General features: G+C 36.8%; 1 protein-coding gene across 1 annotated transcript; it reads right to left on the bottom strand.

The window, feature by feature from the left end:
• Positions 1–2,680: 2,680 nt before the first annotated feature.
• Positions 2,681–3,637, bottom strand: LOC106982792 (olfactory receptor 9K2). Its single transcript, XM_015080972.2, has one exon. It carries the CDS (start codon positions 3,620–3,622, stop codon positions 2,681–2,683), a length of 942 nt encoding a protein of 313 aa, XP_014936458.2. The 5' UTR covers positions 3,623–3,637.
• Between the last annotated feature and the right edge of the window lie 14,594 nt (positions 3,638–18,231).

Below are 18,231 nucleotides of genomic sequence, written 5' to 3'. Positions count from 1 at the left end.
AATTTTTGTGAATGTTGTAAAGTCTATGTCTATGCTCACATTTTTGCATGTGGATGTCCAAGTATTCCAGCACTCTTTATTGAACATCCTGTCTTTTCATCATTGTATTATCTTTGCTTTGCTCCTATCGATGTGTCTCTATTTCTAGTTTCTCTATTCTACGCAATTGATCTATTTGTTTATTCTTTCACCAATACCACAGTGTCTGGATTACTGTAGCTGTATTGTTGTGTATAACTGATGTTGTGTAGTATCATTCCTCCCATTCTGCTCTTCTCTTTCAATACTGTGTTGGCTATTCTGGCTTGTTACTTTTTCATATAACTTCATTTTAATATGTTATTTGTCAATAACAAAAAATTACTTGCTAAAAGTTTGATTGGGATTGCATTGAATGTATAGAGCAAGTTGGGAAGAAATGATATCTTGACAATATCGTCTTCCTCTCCATGAACATTCAATGCTTCTCCATTTATATAGGTCTTCTTTGTTTTTTTCCATTTGAATTTTATACCTTTCCTCCTAGAGATCTTATACTTATTTTGTGAGATTTATACCTAAGTATTTTATCAGGGAAAGTGATAACATAAATAGCATTGTGTTTTTAATTCTAAATTCTACCTGCTCATTGCATAAATTCTAATTGCTCATATAGAAAGCAATTAACTTTTGAATAGTAACCATGTATCCTGCAACACTTCTTTATTTCCTATTAGTTTTAGGAGGGTGTTCGGGCAATTCTTTCAGATTTTCTACAGTCACCTGTGAACAAAGATTGATTTATTCTTCCTTTCATTGTGTATAATGCTTTATAGTATTTTGCTAGGGCTGCGATAATAAAATACTACAGACGGGGTGCCCTAACTGCCAAATTTTTTTCTCCCTGTTCTGAAGACTGGAAGCTCAGAATCAGGGTGCCGTAAGTAAACATCTGAGGCTCCTGTCCTTGACTTGCAGATGTCTGCCCTCTTGCTCCCTCTTCACATGGTCGTCTCTGAGTGCATATGCACCTCTAGCATCTCTCTGTGTGTCCTAATATTTCCTTATAAACACACCAGCCACACTGTATTAAAACCCAGCTGTAACAGCCTTATTTAGATTACTTCCTTGAAGGCTCAGTCTTCAAACATACTCACATACCGAGGTACTATGGGGTTAGGGTTTCAACATGTGAGTTTGGAGAGACATCATTCATCCCATTATACTTTCATTTCTTCTTTTTTTATGACGTTACCTAAGACATCCAAAAGGGCGCTGAAGAGATGTGCTGAGGGAGGACGTTCTTGCCTAATGCCTATCTTAGTGCGAAAGCTTCTACTTCATCACCATTAAATATAATCTCACCTGTAGGCTTTTATAGATGTTCTTTTTCAAGTTAAAGAAATGCCCCTCTACTCCTAGTTTGCTGAGAGTTCCTTAACTTTTTATCTGTTGGTACCATCACCAGACACATCACACAAGACCAAAAATGGTGAGACACACCTCCTTGGTGTACTCCCCTCACACTAAGCAGGTAATTAGTTCCGTGTGTCTAACCTACAATTTTTCAAATCACCTTTCTTTCAATCACGTTGGTATACTTCAAGCCCACATCAACAACATGATTGATACAGTAGTATACTGACTCCAATCTTATTCCCTTTAAATAGATCTTCAATACAACATAAAGACTTTCTCTGATTGCTGGGACACACTGTCAGGCACCCCACTTTGAAATCTGTATGTTTATCTTTGGCATAGAAATCTGTGGATTTGGATTGCTTGTGCATGCAAGGATGTGATTCTCACACTGAATTGTAAGCTCCCTAAAGAATAACATTATTTATACCTGAGCCTACCACAAGATATATTACACTGCCAATAAATTAATCAAATATATAAATATTCATAGGCATAGATGAGTAAATTTTGGACAACAAGCTATGTTAATGCTAAACTTGCTCTACCTTTATTAAATATTCTTCACAATAATTAACCCAGGAAAACAATGCACGATAACCCAAATTGAGGCAATGATTGCTCAAAAATATTTGCAGGTCTCTATCTATAATTTTGGTTCTTTATTTTAGGATTTAACAACTAGCAATGTCTCAGAACACTCTACAATGTCAGATCGTTTGATATAAAAATTTCCAAATTAATCATTATAGCAAGGATTACTCATTATTTGTTTTTATTATTATTACTTCCTCTTGATATAACACATATCAGATATTTGATTCAAAATGAAAATTCAATAACTACATAACATGCTAAAACAAAGTAGTTATATAAATGGAAAACATTATTTTTTTAAAATAAGTTGAACATTCTTGTCAATATTAGTGATTATGTTATGTAGCAAGGAGACCTTCCAAAACAAAGAAGTCACAAAACATTGTTTATACACTATATTAACTATAAAATTTGTGCTCAGCAGCAAGTCATTAAGCAAATACAAATCAATTCTGTGAAACAATGTTATTTGAGATAGTGGGAAGGTTTATCATGAAAAATGCTTCTCTAATATCCAGGACATCTCCAATATCTGAGACGTTCAAGATGAACAATGTTCCAGGTACCTCACCAGAAAAAAGCTTCTGATAATATATTTATGATGTTTAATGGAATAACTTTCATTAATGGATACAAGGAGTATGAAAGAAATAACCACAAAATCAATGGAGGAAAAAAATAATAATCAAAGAATAGGATTTTTCTTCTCTAGAAGTTTTTTTAGAGCTTCTTTGACATCTTTGTTTCTCAGGGAGTAAATCAAAGGATTCAGCATGGGAGTGACTAGGGTGTAACACAACGAGGCCACTTTACTCAGCTCAGGAAATCTGTCAGGGGTGAGATACATAAAAAACACAGCACCATACAGCACACTCACGACTCCCAGGTGTGAGCTGCAAGTGGAGAACGCTTTCTTACGTCCCTCAGAGGAGCGTATCTTGAGAACTGTGGACACAATATACAAGTAAGAAATAATAATAACTATGATGGTAGGCAAGATGATGATGCTGGATAAAGAAATGGAAATCATTCTAGAGATAACGAGGTCAGAACAAGATATCCTCTGAAGTGGGCGAGTGTCACAGTAGAAGTGGTCAATGGCCCGAGAACCACAAAAGGACAGAGTAAATGTCATACTGGTCTGAAGAACCGAGCTGATGCAGCCGCATAAATAGGAACCAGCCACCAACTGAGTGCAGAGACGTGCTGACATCTGGACAGAGTAGAGGAGTGGGTTGCAGATGGCAATGAAGCGGTCATAGGCCATGGCTGCCAGGAGAAATCCCTCTGCCACGATGAAGAGGGCAAAGAGAAAGAGCTGGGTCACACAGCCTGCAAAAGAGATGGACTTGCTCTCAGACCAGAAGTTGATCATGGCCTTGGGTGCAATAACAGACGAATAGAAGAGATCAATGAAGGACAGGTTGCCTAGGAAGAAATACATGGGTGTGTTCAGCCGGGGATCGGTCATAATAATGGTCATCATCCCAATATTACCCAGAAGGATCATGGCATACACAAGCAGAAAGATCAGGAAGAGGAGAATGCGGAGCTCTTGGTGGACCCTGAAGCCTACAAGGATGAAGTCAGTCACTTCCGAGTGATTGTCTATTCCCCTGTCACCCATGGCAGAAACCTGCTGAGAGGTACAAGGAAAAATAAATGAACTCTGGGCTTTGAAGATAGCCCTTGACCATTGCAGATTTAGGATTACAAAGCTATTGTACAAACACTATTCTTATTGTGGCTTTCACAATATTTCTTAAGTGGCTTTCACATTTGCAAGCATCACTTCTATGTGTTTCTGATTCATTATTCAATAAATTCATTGTCATGAAGAGGTGATTGGAAGAGACCACAAATAATTTAATAGTTGACATTTGGGAAGGAATTACAGTGTCTGCATTTGTAGATATGAGGGCATTTAGTAGTCTCTTTTAGGAAATCTTAACTTTGAGGCCTTAACTCATATTACATGTAAACAGATCTAAATAAAGTGACTAACCTTAAATAAAAATTACTTAAGATGTGCAAATACTTTTCATAAGTAATGGAAACTTTGAATTCTGATATAAGTCATTTGCTCACTAAGATCAAAGTTGTGCACAAATAAACACAAGTATTATCGGGACTCACATGCTAAGATGTCTCTCCCAGATGGGCATCCATAGCCTTTCCATGAAGTAAATTTCCCTGTGTTAACTCAGCTTGCAGTTTACAATTTTTTAAGAAGAGGATTCCAGGTAGTCTACATGGAAGAGTTACTTTAGAGAAAAATACTGAAAAGATACATATAAGGGATTGTTGACTGCATTCTTCTTTACCCTGGATATGACTTTCATAGCTGTCACACTTTTAACTGCCATTTACAAGACAGCACAACGGAGAATTTGAACTGCTTGTAGTAAAAATGTGGTAACATTTTCCATCTTCTGAGGGTTCCACGTGCTTGGTTCTGCCTAAATAACAACAACAACAACAATAAAGGTGCACTTTTGATATGCCAGCCACTTTTTTTTCTTTTTTTTAATTAAAAAAAATTTTTAATTTACCCATCCAAGTTAGTTACCATATAGTGCAACAATGATTTCAGGAGTAGATTCCTTAATGCCCTTACCCATTTAGCCCATCCCCCCTCCCACAACCCCTCCAGTAACCCTCTGTTGTTCTCCATATTTAAGAGTCTCTTATGTTTTGTCCCTCTCCCTGTTTTTATATTACTTTTGCTTCCTTTCCTTATGTTCATTTGTTTTATATCTTAAAGTCCTCATATGAGTGAAGTCATATGATATTTGTATTTCTCTCACTGAATAATTTTGCTTAGCATATTACCCTCTAGTTCCATCCATATGGTTGCAAATAGCAAGATTTCTTTCTTTTTGATTGCCGAGTAATACTCCATTGTGTGTGTGTGTGTGTGTGTGTGTGTGTGTGTGTGTGTGTGTGTATACAACATCTTCTTTATCCATTCATCTATCGATGGACATTTGGGCTCTTTCCATACTTTGGCTATTGTTGATAGTGCTGCTATAAACATTGGGGTGCATGTGGGCCTTCGAAACAGCACACCACTATCCTTTGGATAAATACCTAGTAGTGCAATTGCTGGGTAATAGGGTAATTCTATTTTTAATTTTTTGAGGAATCTCCATACTGTTTGCCAGAGTGTGCCAGCCACTTTTCTAAATGTTTTTTAGTAGCTCATGTAATCCTCATAACAATAATATGAGGTGAGTACTATTACATTCCAGAAGGGGAAATTGAAATACAGAGAAATTAAGTCTGTTGATACCACCTACTGGTGTCAGAATCCGAATTTGTAGAGTAAAAACTTGGCTCCAGAATCCCTCCATTCTCATTCACTGCAGGATACCACCTTTTTTTTTTCCCAATATAAAATTTATTGTCAAATTGGTTTCCATACAACACCCAGTGCTCATCCCAAAAGGTGCCCTCCTCAGTACCCATCGCCCACCCTCCCCTCCCTCCCACCCCCCATCAACCCTCAGTTTGTTCTCAGCTTTTAAGAGTCTCTTATGCTTTGGCTCTCTCTCCCACTCTAACCTCTTTTTTTTTTCCTTCCCCTCTCCCATGGGTTTCTGTTAAGTTTCTCAGGATCCACATAAGAGTGAAAACATATGGTATCTCTCTTTCTCTGTATGGCTTATTTCACTTAGCATCACACTCTCCAGTTCCAACCATGTTGCTACAAAGGGCCATATTTCATTCTTTCTCATTGTCATGTAGTACTCCATTGTGTATATAAACCACAATTTCTTCATCCATTCATCAGTTGATGGACATTTAGGCTCTTTCCATAATTTGGCTATTGTTGAGAGTGCTGCTATAAACATTGGGGTACAAGTGCCCCTATGCATCAGTACTCCTGTATCCCTTGGGTAAATTCCTAGCAGTGCTATTGCTGGGCCATAGGGTAGGTCTATTTTTAATTTTCTGAGGAACCTCCACACTGTTTTCCAGTGTGGCTGCACCAATTTGCATTCCCACCAAAAGTGCAAGAGGGTTCCCATTTCTCCACATCCTCGCCAGCATCTATAGTCTCCTGATTTGTTCATTTTGGCCACTCTGACTGGCGTGAGGTGATATCTGAGTGTGGTTTTGATTTGTATTTCCCTGATGAGGAACGACTTTGAGCATCTTTTCATGTGCCTGTTGGCCATCCGGATGTCTTCTTTAGAGAAGTGTCTATTCATGTTTTCTGCCCATTTCTTCAATGGGTTATTTGTTTTTCGGGTGTGGAGTTTGGTGAGCTCTTTATAGATTTTGGATACTAGCCCTTTGTCCGATATGTCATTTGCAAATATCTTTTCCCATTCCGTTGGTTTCCTTTTAGTTTTGTTGGTTGTTTCCTTTGCTGTGCAGAAGCTTTTTATCCTCATAAGGTCCTAGTAATTCATTTTTGCTTTTAATTCCCTTGGCTTTGGGGATGTGTCGAGTAAGAGATTGCTATGGCTGAGGTCAGAGAGGTCTTTTCCTGCCTTCTCCTCTAGGGTTTTGATGGTTTCCTGTCTCACATTCAGGTCCTTTAGGATACCACCTTTTATAATAAGCCCTTCTGGTTCCTTTAGGTGACTTACTTCTATTTGTACCTCAGAATTCAGTTAAAGTTTCTTATCTCCAAAATAAATTCTCCAATTTGCAACCTAGGTTAAGACACTTCCGCATAGATCATGCTCCCAAGGATGGTAGCTATGATCACCACATTTTAATATGCATATTAAATATTCATAAGTTCTTCCTTAAGATCAAACTTCAAGCTGTCCTCCATAAATTCAGTACAGTGTTCTGTGTCTGGCAAATAGCAGTCAATATTTCTTATATAGATATATACTGCATGATATTTGAACATGCAGAATCAGAAAAACTTGAGGACTTTGAAATACTGAGGTGGTTAGCATGGGTTTAGATTTAAGTAAGGGAACAGCCAGTGCTGCTTCTCACATTTACTAACTGGGAACTTGGACTAAGTGACTTATGTAACTTATTTGTTTCCTGTACAACCTCCTTATGTTCTTTAAGTTACTGATGTAATTATATGGCAAGTTACTATACCAGTGTATCCTCAACATAGAGCAGGGATAAAACAACATAACTACCCAGTTTTCTTGGGGGTATATACTTAGACCATGTACATAAGAGGCACCTGGGTGGCTCAGCTGGTGAAGCGACTGACCCTTGATCTCAGCTCAGGTCATGATCTCATGGATTATGAGTTCGAGCTCTGCTTCAGTCTCTGCGCTGACATCATGCAGCATGCTTGGGGTTCTCTCTCTCCCTCACTCTCAAAATAAATAAATAAACCTCACTTTAAATGTTTACTTATATTTTATAGAGAGAAAGAGAGCAAGGGAGGAGAGGCATAAAGAGAGAGGGAGAAAGAGAAAATCCCAAGCAGACTTCATGCTGTCAGCATAGAGCCCAAAGGGGGCTCAGATTCACAAACCATGAGATCATGACCTCAACTGAGGTCAAATGTCAGTTGCTTAACTAACTGAGCCACCCAGGTGCCCAAAATAAATAAATAAACTTAAAAACAGGATAATGCACATAAATAACTGAATATCATTTATCACAGAATAAACACTTGACAGATATTAACCATTATCATTTATCATATCTTTCTGTGTTCAATCCAACAATACACACCAAATAATAGGCACTAATTAGGTTGAAAATAAATAATATGTTTATGGGCTTTTTTGGAATAAACCATTCTATGTTGAGGGAAAGAATCAGAGAAACTGCTTTTTAAAAGAATAAAGAAATCTGATAGAAGTATAATATTTTGCCCCAGAAAGAGATCACTGAAGAAAAGTGGTATGGTGTCTCCCTGTTATATTTTCATTATTCACCACCTCCACCGAAACTTAAATATGCAAGTAATTGTATTATAAAAGAGCAAAATTTTAAATAGATAACACTTAGGTTCTGAGGAGACATAAGATACTTACTTAAATAGTGAGAAGAAAGCCTGAAGTCATCATGAAATATTTTTTAATCATATATTTTATTATTTCCTCTAATCTTTACTAGTGGTAAGAAGATATGTCATTTTAATCATCCAGATTTATTCCTATTGAACTTATTCTAATGTTAATAAGGTTATGCCTAAAGACATTTATATCTGGAAAAAGGAGTAGACAATAAACAAGTAGTCAGTTTGAGACTTAAAACTCTCATGTTTTAAGATGTACCCTTACCTTATATGGTTGGGTAATTTTTCAGATCCTGAAAATGAAGCAGCAGAATTCCAATGTTTTCCTCTTGTTATTGTTTTAATTTTAGAAGCATGAAGTTAGTTAATTATTGTGCTACAAGTACTAAATAATCAGTATGTGAAGATAAAATGAATCCTCCCCCCGCAAAGAAATTCCAAATGCATGCTTAGTATCCAGATTTAGTTCTTCCCATAGAGAAATCGGACTAATTCCCCTTATTTCTCTATTTAACAACTGTACTTTCCTTAAGCAGTTGACTTCTTGGAAAATGCTGTGGTTCTTTGTAGAAGAGACACAAGGTGAATTTTCTAAATGATGCTTTGCTAAGACTGAAACAGATTCATAAATTACAGTCTATGGTTTTGCAAAGTGAACCCAAGGGATCAATCCACAGGATATTCTGTCCTTCATTCTTGGATGTTGAGTCCTTTTAAAGAAGTGAAGTGGATTGTCTTGGATATGTAAGAGGCCCTGAGCCATCTGGAATCTCCGATAATCTACCAGAATATCAGCACCAGTTATCCATCCTGCCTTTTGTTTTGGCCTAACAGTATAACTTTTTCAAATAATTACACCATTGAGGTTTCTCTAATCCTCTGAGAGATAGTTCTCCTGGGAGAGAAGGAAGTATAAGTACGTTATTAAAGTACCTAGGTGCCAGAGTCAAGCTCCATGAGGAACACAGATGCTCTAGATTTGGGGGTAGGGAAGAGAAGAAAGACAGAGAAAGAAAAGAAAGAAAAAAGGAGAGGAAAAAGAAGAGCCTAAACTTAGTAGGAGTCAAAATACATAAAGCATTTGTTTTTTCTCTTTTCCTTTTTTGTGGTGTGAATCCTTTGGGAGGGACCAAAATGATCTCTCAATCTGTGTAACTTCACTGAAAAAGAAGCATTTCAATTTATCATTACAGCAAAACTTGTCATAGGCAAACTGACATATATACCAAAGTAAATATTGTATTATGAAATAGTATTTAGAGATACTTGTATTCCTAATCATGAAGTTAATTTCCTTTTCACTTAAAACTCTCCATATTTATCCTTTAGCTATATTCTGTCATTGATAATTGACAATTAGAAGTACAAAAGCATACCATACTTGTTCATTAATATTTACCATCGGGCATGGTGGTGCTAGAAGGCATCCTGGAAAATTCCTTAATTACTGCTATACCTCCTCCTCTCTTTTCTATTAATATCGTTTGCTAATCACTATCAGTACCCAAAAGTATACAAAGCATTTTGTTTACCTGTCGGTTCAGTGAAATGAATACCCAGGAGACAGGAGCAATTGCTGTGACCCCCAGTAAAATTAGCCCTCTGTTGAGTAGTAAGTATAATAACTCAGCAAAATCCAATGTCATAGGGGCAGCAAGGAAAAAAAGTGGTTAGCAGGTTTTAGAGTGGTAGTTGGCATTCCAACATTGACCCACGGTACTTGGGCCAATAGTCACATTATGAAATAAATAACCTCATGTATTATTTGCTAATGCAGTATAAATACAATATCCTAGAGACAATAACCCAACTGTGTAAAGTGCTGACAGACAGTTATATCCGAAAACGGAGTCTTCAATAAGTGATTCTACCATTCCATGAGTTCACCTGATTCTGTCTGACGAGGTGCATAATTCCCTTGAATCCCATGGATAGGAGTGTATCCCCTCACTTCTCTTCTTGTAAAGTGAGTGTCTTACACCAAAGCCCTAGTGCAATAGACATGGTAACAAATAAGGCATTTGTTGCATCTCATATAGTGGTATTGACATAAGTAATTTGAGCAGGAAGGGCAAAATTATAACTAGAGCAGAGCCTGGACAAATCACTACTTCTCCTTCATGGAAAAATCGATGTAATCAAACTGAAGCATGATGACTGGCTGATAGGCCCAGGTTATACTATATTTATCAGGAAAATTTTTTGTTGTAGTAAGAATATTTACCATGAGATCTTCCCCTTTAAAGAAGTTTTAAGTGTGCAACGCACAGTATTGTAACTATAGGAACAATGTTATACAACAGTTCTCTAGAACTCATTCACCATGCATAATTTAAATAAGTTGAAACCCATTGAATGGCAATTTCTCATTTTCACCTCCCCTCAAGTCCCAGGCAATCATCATTCTACTCTCTGCTTCTATGAGCTTGACTTTTTCAGGTACCTTATATAATAGGAATTATAGAGTATTTGTTTGTGATTGGCGTTTTCTCTTAGCATTATTTCTTCCATGGTCATCTGTGTTGTCAAAAGGCAGAATTTACTTCCTTTTTAATGCCAAATAAGTTTCCATTGTATGTATATTCAACATTGTCCATTCATCCATCACATCTTGGTTTTCTCCCTATATTTTTGATAATCATCATCAGAAAATTGTGCAGTTAGCATGGTTCATTTCCAGGTTAGCCAATGTTGAGCCATCTGTGTTCTGACTTCTATCTCTTCTACCATGGTTATATTATTGATAAGAACCTACTGAATGAGCAATGATAGGGATGGCAAAGAATCTGGAAGGTAATGAATCAGTGCCTTCACCAGATTTTGGATAAGTTACCCCATATCTGATATGAATTACTGAGCATTCATATGGGAAATTGGTATTCTCAGTTCTTTTTACCATTCAGGGAGGTCTCTCTACAAACAGAACACTGTTCTGTATTCCTTCAATATTGCTGTTTTCAAATTCCCAGTTATCCACAGGAATTTACCCAAGGGATACAGGAGTACTGATGCATAGGGGCACTTGTACCCCAATGTTTATAGCAGCACTCTCAACAATAGCCAAATTGTGGAAAAAGCCTAAATGTCCATCAACTGATGAATAGGTAAAGAAATTGTGGTTTATATACACAATGGAGTACTACATGGCAATGAGAAAGAATGAAATATCGTCCTTTGTAGCAACTTGGATGGAACTGGAGAGTGTGATGCTAAGTGAAATAAGCCATACAGAGAAAGAGAGATACCATATGTTTTCACTCTTATGTGGATCCTGAGAAACTTAACAGAAACCCATGGGGGAGGGGAAGGGGAAAAAAAGAGGTTAGAATGGGAGAGAGCCAAAGCATAAGAGACTCTTAAAAACTGAGAACAAACTGAGGGTTCATGGGGGGTGGGAGGGAGGGAAGGGTAGGCGATGGGTACTGAGGAGGGCACCCTTTGGGATGAACACTGGGTGTTGTATGGAAACCAATTTGACAATAAATTTCATATATTAAAAAAATAAAAATAAAAATAAAAAAAACAAAGAGACAAATTCTTAGTTATCGACATAAACCACTAGCCTACTGACCCTAAGTCAGTGCAAATATGTGTCTGAGACTGTATTCCAGACAAGAGAACAACTATGCAGCTTAAAATTATGTCTATTAAGAATATTTTCCTTACAAGTATCATAGGAAGTAACTTTGAATTGGACTAGAATGCTGCAGTAATAGTCCATTTCCAGCTGGTTATCATATCACATGAAGCACCACCTATCAACCTGACTCTATTTTTTTCTCAGAAACTAATAATGGTAACATTCCAATATTTTTTTAAGTTTATTTATTTCTTTTGAGAGAGACAGAGACAGCATGAGTGGGGGAGGAGCAGAGAGAGGGAGAGAGAATCCCAAGCAGGCTCCATGCTGCCAGAGCAGAGACCAATGCGTGTCTTGAACCCACGAAACTGTGAGATCACGACCTGAGTTGAAACCATGAGTCGAAGCTCAACCACCTAAGCCACCCAGGTGCCCCCTAAGATTCCAATCTTATCTCAAAATATCCACGACCTATGCTTAAATATTCACATAATGACCAGACAACTTTGATAATATTTTTGGAATTGCTTTCCCCAATTTAAGATCCCAAATTCAGAAGGAAAACAATTTTTAAAAGATGCTTTGTACTTGAAATATTTTTTGAGATTTTAAGATGGTTGCTCCATTTCCTTGTAATCCTTGATGAGATGGTAGTAATGAGTGAGAAATTATGATATAAATAATTATTTACAATGGTTGTGCTTCCTCTGTTTAGCCTATCGCAGTTATTTCAGTGGCCTTGTTTGCAAGTTCACAATAATGGTTAATTGTGAGATCAAAAAGAAAAGCTCAATCTTCCTAAAATTATATACAGGTAAATGTATATGATACAAATATATTTCATTGATTATATTATACTTATGATCAGTGGAGACATAGTCATTACCAATTTCCATAAAAGTATTACGTACATAAACAGACACAAGTCTAAATATATACTACATTTCATTCTTTCCTGATGAAGGGGATAACTCATGGTTATAATATTCACCACACAAAAACAAGAAGTTCTAAACCCACATTGGTAGCCATCTTAAATATTAATAGTAAATTTAAAAACATTCTACCCTCATAATGTGTACACAAATTTCCTATTGAGAAGATAGTTATGTCTTAAAATAATGAGTGTTTTTCCTCTCTTACATTTTAAATTTGTTTTCTTATGTCATTGGCTATAATCTTTGGTAAATGAAGATGAGTCATTGGTAGTCACTTCTCTAATTTTTGGTTTCAAATAGAAGGTTTTAACAGTTTCCTATTAAAATTATGTGTATAGGGGCGCCTGGGTGGCGCAGTCGGTTAAGCGTCCGACTTCAGCCAGGTCACGATCTCGCGGTCCGTGAGTTCGAGCCCCGCGTCGGGCTCTGGGCTGATGGCTCAGAGCCTGGAGCCTGTTTCCGATTCTGTGTCTCCCTCTCTCTCTGCCCCTCCCCCGTTCATGCTCTGTCTCTCTCTGTCCCAAAAATAAATAAAAAAAAAACGTTGAAAAAATAAAAAAAATAAAAAATAAAAAAATTATGTGTATAGAAGTTTTTCTTTAATTCTTATGTCTACCTTCAATTAGTTATGATTTTTTAAAGCATCATATATATGTGTGTTGAATTGTATCAAATACTTTTCCTCACCTATTGGGAACATTATGTTTTTCTTCTTCAGTGAGAGTCTCTAGAACAGTTTCTCTATTCTATTCCCATTGGTCTATTTGTTAATTCTTCCACCAATACCACACTGTCTGGATTAATATAGTTGTATGGTTGTGTATAGTTGAATTTGTATATATTTGAATTTCCTCTGATTCTGTTCTCCCCATCAGTATTGTGTTGGTTATTCTGATCTCATGGATTTTTCATATAAACTTCATTCAATATCTAAAATTTGTCAAACACCAAAAAATAACTTGCTAGAGTTTTGATTGAGATTTCATTGAATAAATAGAGCAAGCTAGGAAGAGATGATATATTGACAATATTAAGTCTTCCTTGCCTTGAACATTCAATCATTTTCCATTTATTTAAGTCTTTTTGTATTTGTTTCACTAGAATTTCATATGTTTCCTCCTAGAGATCTTGTACATATTTTGTGAGGTTGACATCTAAATATTTTATTGGGGATAGCTATGATATAAATGGTATTCTGTTTTTAATTTTAAATTCTACTTTCTCATTCCTGGTCTATGGAAAGCAATTAACTTTTGTATATTAACCATGTATCCTGTAACACTCCTAAATATCCCATTAATTTTAGGAGGGTGTTTGGGCAACTCTTTCAGATTTTCTACATAGACAACTATGTCACCTGTGGACAAAGACAGATTAATCTTCCTTTTCACTCTGTATAATGTTTATGGTAATTTGCTAGGGCTGCCATAACAAAATACAACAGAATGAGTGTCTTAAACACCAATTTTTTTCTCCCAATTCTAGAGAGAATTCCATGACCGAAGTGCCATAAATAAGGCTTCTCTTCTTGGATTGGAGATGTCTGCCCTCTTGCTCCCTCTTCACATGGTTGCCCCTCAGTGCATACGCACCTCTAGTGCCTCCCTGTGTGCCCTAATATCTTCCTGTAAAGACACCAACCAGACTGTATTACAACCCACTGTAACAGACTTATTTTATTTACTTCTTTGAAGGCTCTATCTCCAAACATAGTCACATACCAATGTGCTGGGGGTTAAGGCTTCAACATATGAGATTGGGAAGACATAATTCAGCCCATAATACCTTTATTTCCTTTTTTGTCTATTGCATTACCTAAAATTTTCAAAAGGGCGCTGAAGAGATGTGGTGAGAGGGGACAATCTTTGCCTGATTCCTATCTTAGTGGGAAAACTTCTATTTCAACACCATTAAATATAATCTCAGCTGTAAGTTTTTGTAGATGTCATTTTCAAGTTAAGGAAATTCCCCCTCTATTCCTAGTTTGCTAAGAGTTCCCTAACTTTTTATCTGTTGGTACCATCACCAGAAACATCATACAAAACCAAAAATGGTGAGGCACATCTCCTTGGTGTACTCCCCTCATAATAATTAGTTAATTAGTTCTATGTATCTCACCTACAATTTTTCAAATCAGCCTTTTTTTCAATTACATTGGTATACTTCAAACCCACATCAATAACATGAACTATATAGGATTATGCTGACTCCAATCTTCTTGTGTTTATATACATCTTCTTTTGTTTATTTTTTGTTATTTCAAGGTTTTATTTAAATTCTAATTAGTTAACATATATGGTAAAATTGGTTTCAGGTAGAGAATTTAGTGATTCATCACTTACATGTAACAGCTAGAGCTCATCACAAGTGTCCTCCTTAAAACCCAACATCCATTTAGCCCATCCCCTACTCGCCAGCCTCCATCAACCCTCAGCTTGTTCTCCATAGTCAAGAGTCGCTTACAGTTTGCTTCCCTCTCTCTTTTTTCTCCTCTTACCCTATGTTCAACTGTAAATGCAATCAAGTCTTTGATTTCTCTTTCTACTGCTTCATTATTGATATTACAAATGCAATAGATATCTGTACCTCGATTTTATATCCTGTGACTGTGCTGAATTCATATATCAGTAATTTTTTGGTGCAGTCTAGCAGATTTTCTACATAAAGTATCATGTCATCTACAAATTGTGAAAATTTGACTTATTTCTTGCTGATTTGGATGCATTTTATTTCTCTTCTGGTCTGATTGATGAGGCTAGGACTTCCAGTACTATGTTAGATAACAATTATGAGAGTAGACATCCCTGTTTTGTTCCTGACCTTAGAGGGAAAGCTCTGTTTTTCTCCATTGAAGTTAAGATTAGCTGTGGATCTTCTGTATTTGACTTTTATGATGTTAAGGTATGTTCCCTCTGTCCCTACTTTGTAGAGGGCTTTTATCAAGAATGGATACTGTATTTTGTCAAAAGCTTTTTCTAAACCTATTGAGAGGATCATACAGTTCTTGTTCTTTCTTTGATTAATGTGATGTATGACATTGATTGACCTGAGAATTCTGAACCACCCTGGCAGCCCAGGAATAAATTTCACTTGATCATGTGAATAATTCTTTTAATGTGCTGTTGGATTTGATTTGCTAGTATCTTGTTGAGAATTTTTGCATTCGTTTTCATCAGGGATATTGGCCTGTAACTGTCCTTTTAGTGGAGTGTTTGTTTGGTTTGGGAATTAGGTTAATGCTGGCCTTATAGGATGAGTTTGAAAGTTTTCCTTCCATTTCATACTTAACAAAACATCCACAAACATAAAGAATGGATTACTATTTTAAAAAGTCTTTCTAGTGAAGAATTCAATTGGGCTGGTTAAGCTTTGTAGATATACTTAGCAGATTTGCCCCCTCAGTGTGCTTTGGGGTCATGGGAAACTAGGAAAATGTCTGGAAATAAGAGCTTGTTTGTTCTTTTTTAATTGATTGTTGGTTCACTGTCTTTGAAAATTGCCTCCTTTAGTGGAAGATAGTTCCCACACACATTATCATCTATCTAAGATTTCATTTGGAGTGAAATTCCATTCCATTAATGTTCTCTCTCTCTCTCTCTCTCTCTCTCTTTTGTTAATGATTACTCCATTTCTTAATCTACCCCAAAATTGTATTTGTCTTTATAAATTTTTTTTAATGCTTATTTATTTTTGAGAAAGAGAGAGACAGAGCATGACCAGGTGAGGGTCAGAGAGAGAAGGAGACACAGAATCTGAAACAGGTTCCAGGCTCTGAGCTGTCAGCACAGACCCCGATGCAGGGCTCGAACTCACAGACCACGAGATCATGACCTGAGCCGAAGTCGGATGCTTAACTGACTGAGTCACCCAGGCGCCCCTATTTGTCTTTCTTCTATCAGGAAAAAGATTTCAGATCCTGACAAATGCATCATTCTATTACATGTTAACCTCATATTCTTATTTCTTCTATTATTTTTGTCCCTATGGTGACATACACTTTTATTGACACATTTCAACTGCTAAAGATAGAAGTGATTCTTGTTTGTATTTCTTTTTGTTTTGTTTTTAAGATTTTCTTTTTTTCTTTTTATTTATTTATTTATTTATTTTTTAATTTACATTAGTTAGCATATAGTGCAACAATGGTTTCAGAAGTAGATTCCTTAATGCCATTTACCCATTTGGCCCATCCCCCCTCCCACAACCCCTCCAGAACCCTCAGTTTGTTCTCCATTTTTATGAGTCTCTTATGTTTTGTCCCCCTCCCTGTTTTTATATTGTTTTTGTCCTCCTTCCCTTATGTTCATCTGTTTTGTCTCTTAAAGTCCTCATATGACTGAAGTCATATGATTTTTGTCTTTCTCGGACTGACTAATTTCACTTCGCATAATACCCTCCAGTTCCATCCATGTGGTTGCAAATGGCAAGATTTCATTATTTTTGATTGCCGAGTAATACTCCATTGGATATATATACCACATCTTCTTTCTCCATTCATCCATCGATGGACATTTAGGCTCTTTCCATACTTTGGCTATTGTTGATAGTGCTGATATAAACATTGGAGTACATGTGTCCCTTTGAAACATCACACCTCTATCACGTGGATAAATGCCTAGTAGTGCAATTGCTGGGTCGTAGGGTAGTTCTATTTTTAGTTTTTTGAGGAACCCCCATACTGTTTTTAGTTTTCTGAGGAACCTCCATACTGTTTTCCAGAGTGGCTGCACCAGCTTGCATTCCCACCAACAGTGCAAAAGAGATCCTCTTTCTCCGCATCATCGCCAACATCTGCTTTTGCCTTTGTTGTTAATGTTAGCCATTCTGACAGGTGTAAGGTGGTATCTCATTGTGGTTTTGATTTGTATTTCCCTGGTGATGAGTGATGTTGAGCATTTTTTCTTGTGTTGGTTGGCCATCTGGATGTCTTCCTTGGAGAAGTGTCCATTCATGTCTTTTGCCCATTTCTTCACTGGATTGTTTTTTAGATGTTGAGTTGGATAATTTCTTTATAGATTTTGGATACTAACCCTTTATCTGATATGTCATTTGCAAATATCTTCTCCCATTCTCTGGGTTGCCTTTTAGTTTTGCTGATTGTTTCCTTTGCTGTGCAGAAGGTTTTTATTTTGATGAGGTCCCAGTAGTTCATTTTTGCTTTCGTTTCCCTTGCCTCCAGAGACATGTTGAGTAAGAAGTTCCTGTGGGCAAGATCAAAGAGGGTTTGCCTTCTTTCTCCTTGAGGATTTTGATGGCCTCCTGTCTTACATTTAGGTCTTTTATCTATTTTGAGTTTATTTTTGTATGGTGTAAGAAAGTGGTCCAGGTTCATTCTTCAGCATGTCACTGTCCAGTTTTCCCAGCACCACTTGCTGAAGAGACTGTCTTTATTCCCTTGGATATTCTTTCCTGCTTTGTCAAAGATTAGTTTCCCATACGTTTGTGGGTCCATTTCTGGGTTCTCTATTCCATTCCATTGATCTGAGTGTCTGTTTTTGTGCCAGTACCATACAGTCTTGATGATTACAGCTTTGTAATACAGCTTGAAGTCCAGGATTGTGATGTCTCCTGGTTTGGTTTTCTTTTTCAGGATTGCTTTGGCTATTTGGGGTCTTTTCAGGTTCCATACAAATTTTAGGATTATTTGTTCTAGCTCTGTGAAGAATGCTGGTGTTACTTTGATGGGGATCGCATTGCTTTGGGTGTAGATTGCTTTGGGTAGTATCGACATTTTAACAATATTTGTTCTTCCTACCCAGAAG

This window comes from Acinonyx jubatus, chromosome B4 (genome assembly GCF_027475565.1).
Source record: "Acinonyx jubatus isolate Ajub_Pintada_27869175 chromosome B4, VMU_Ajub_asm_v1.0, whole genome shotgun sequence".
NCBI lineage: Eukaryota > Metazoa > Chordata > Mammalia > Carnivora > Felidae > Acinonyx > Acinonyx jubatus.
The sequence above is the reverse complement of the archived record's forward strand: the minus strand, read 5'-3'. Positions and strand labels throughout refer to the sequence as shown.

Coding starts and splice junctions, on each gene's coding strand:
- LOC106982792 (XM_015080972.2), bottom strand. CDS start 3,622: ATGGGTGACAGGGGAATAGACAATCACTCGGAAGTGACTGACTTCATC.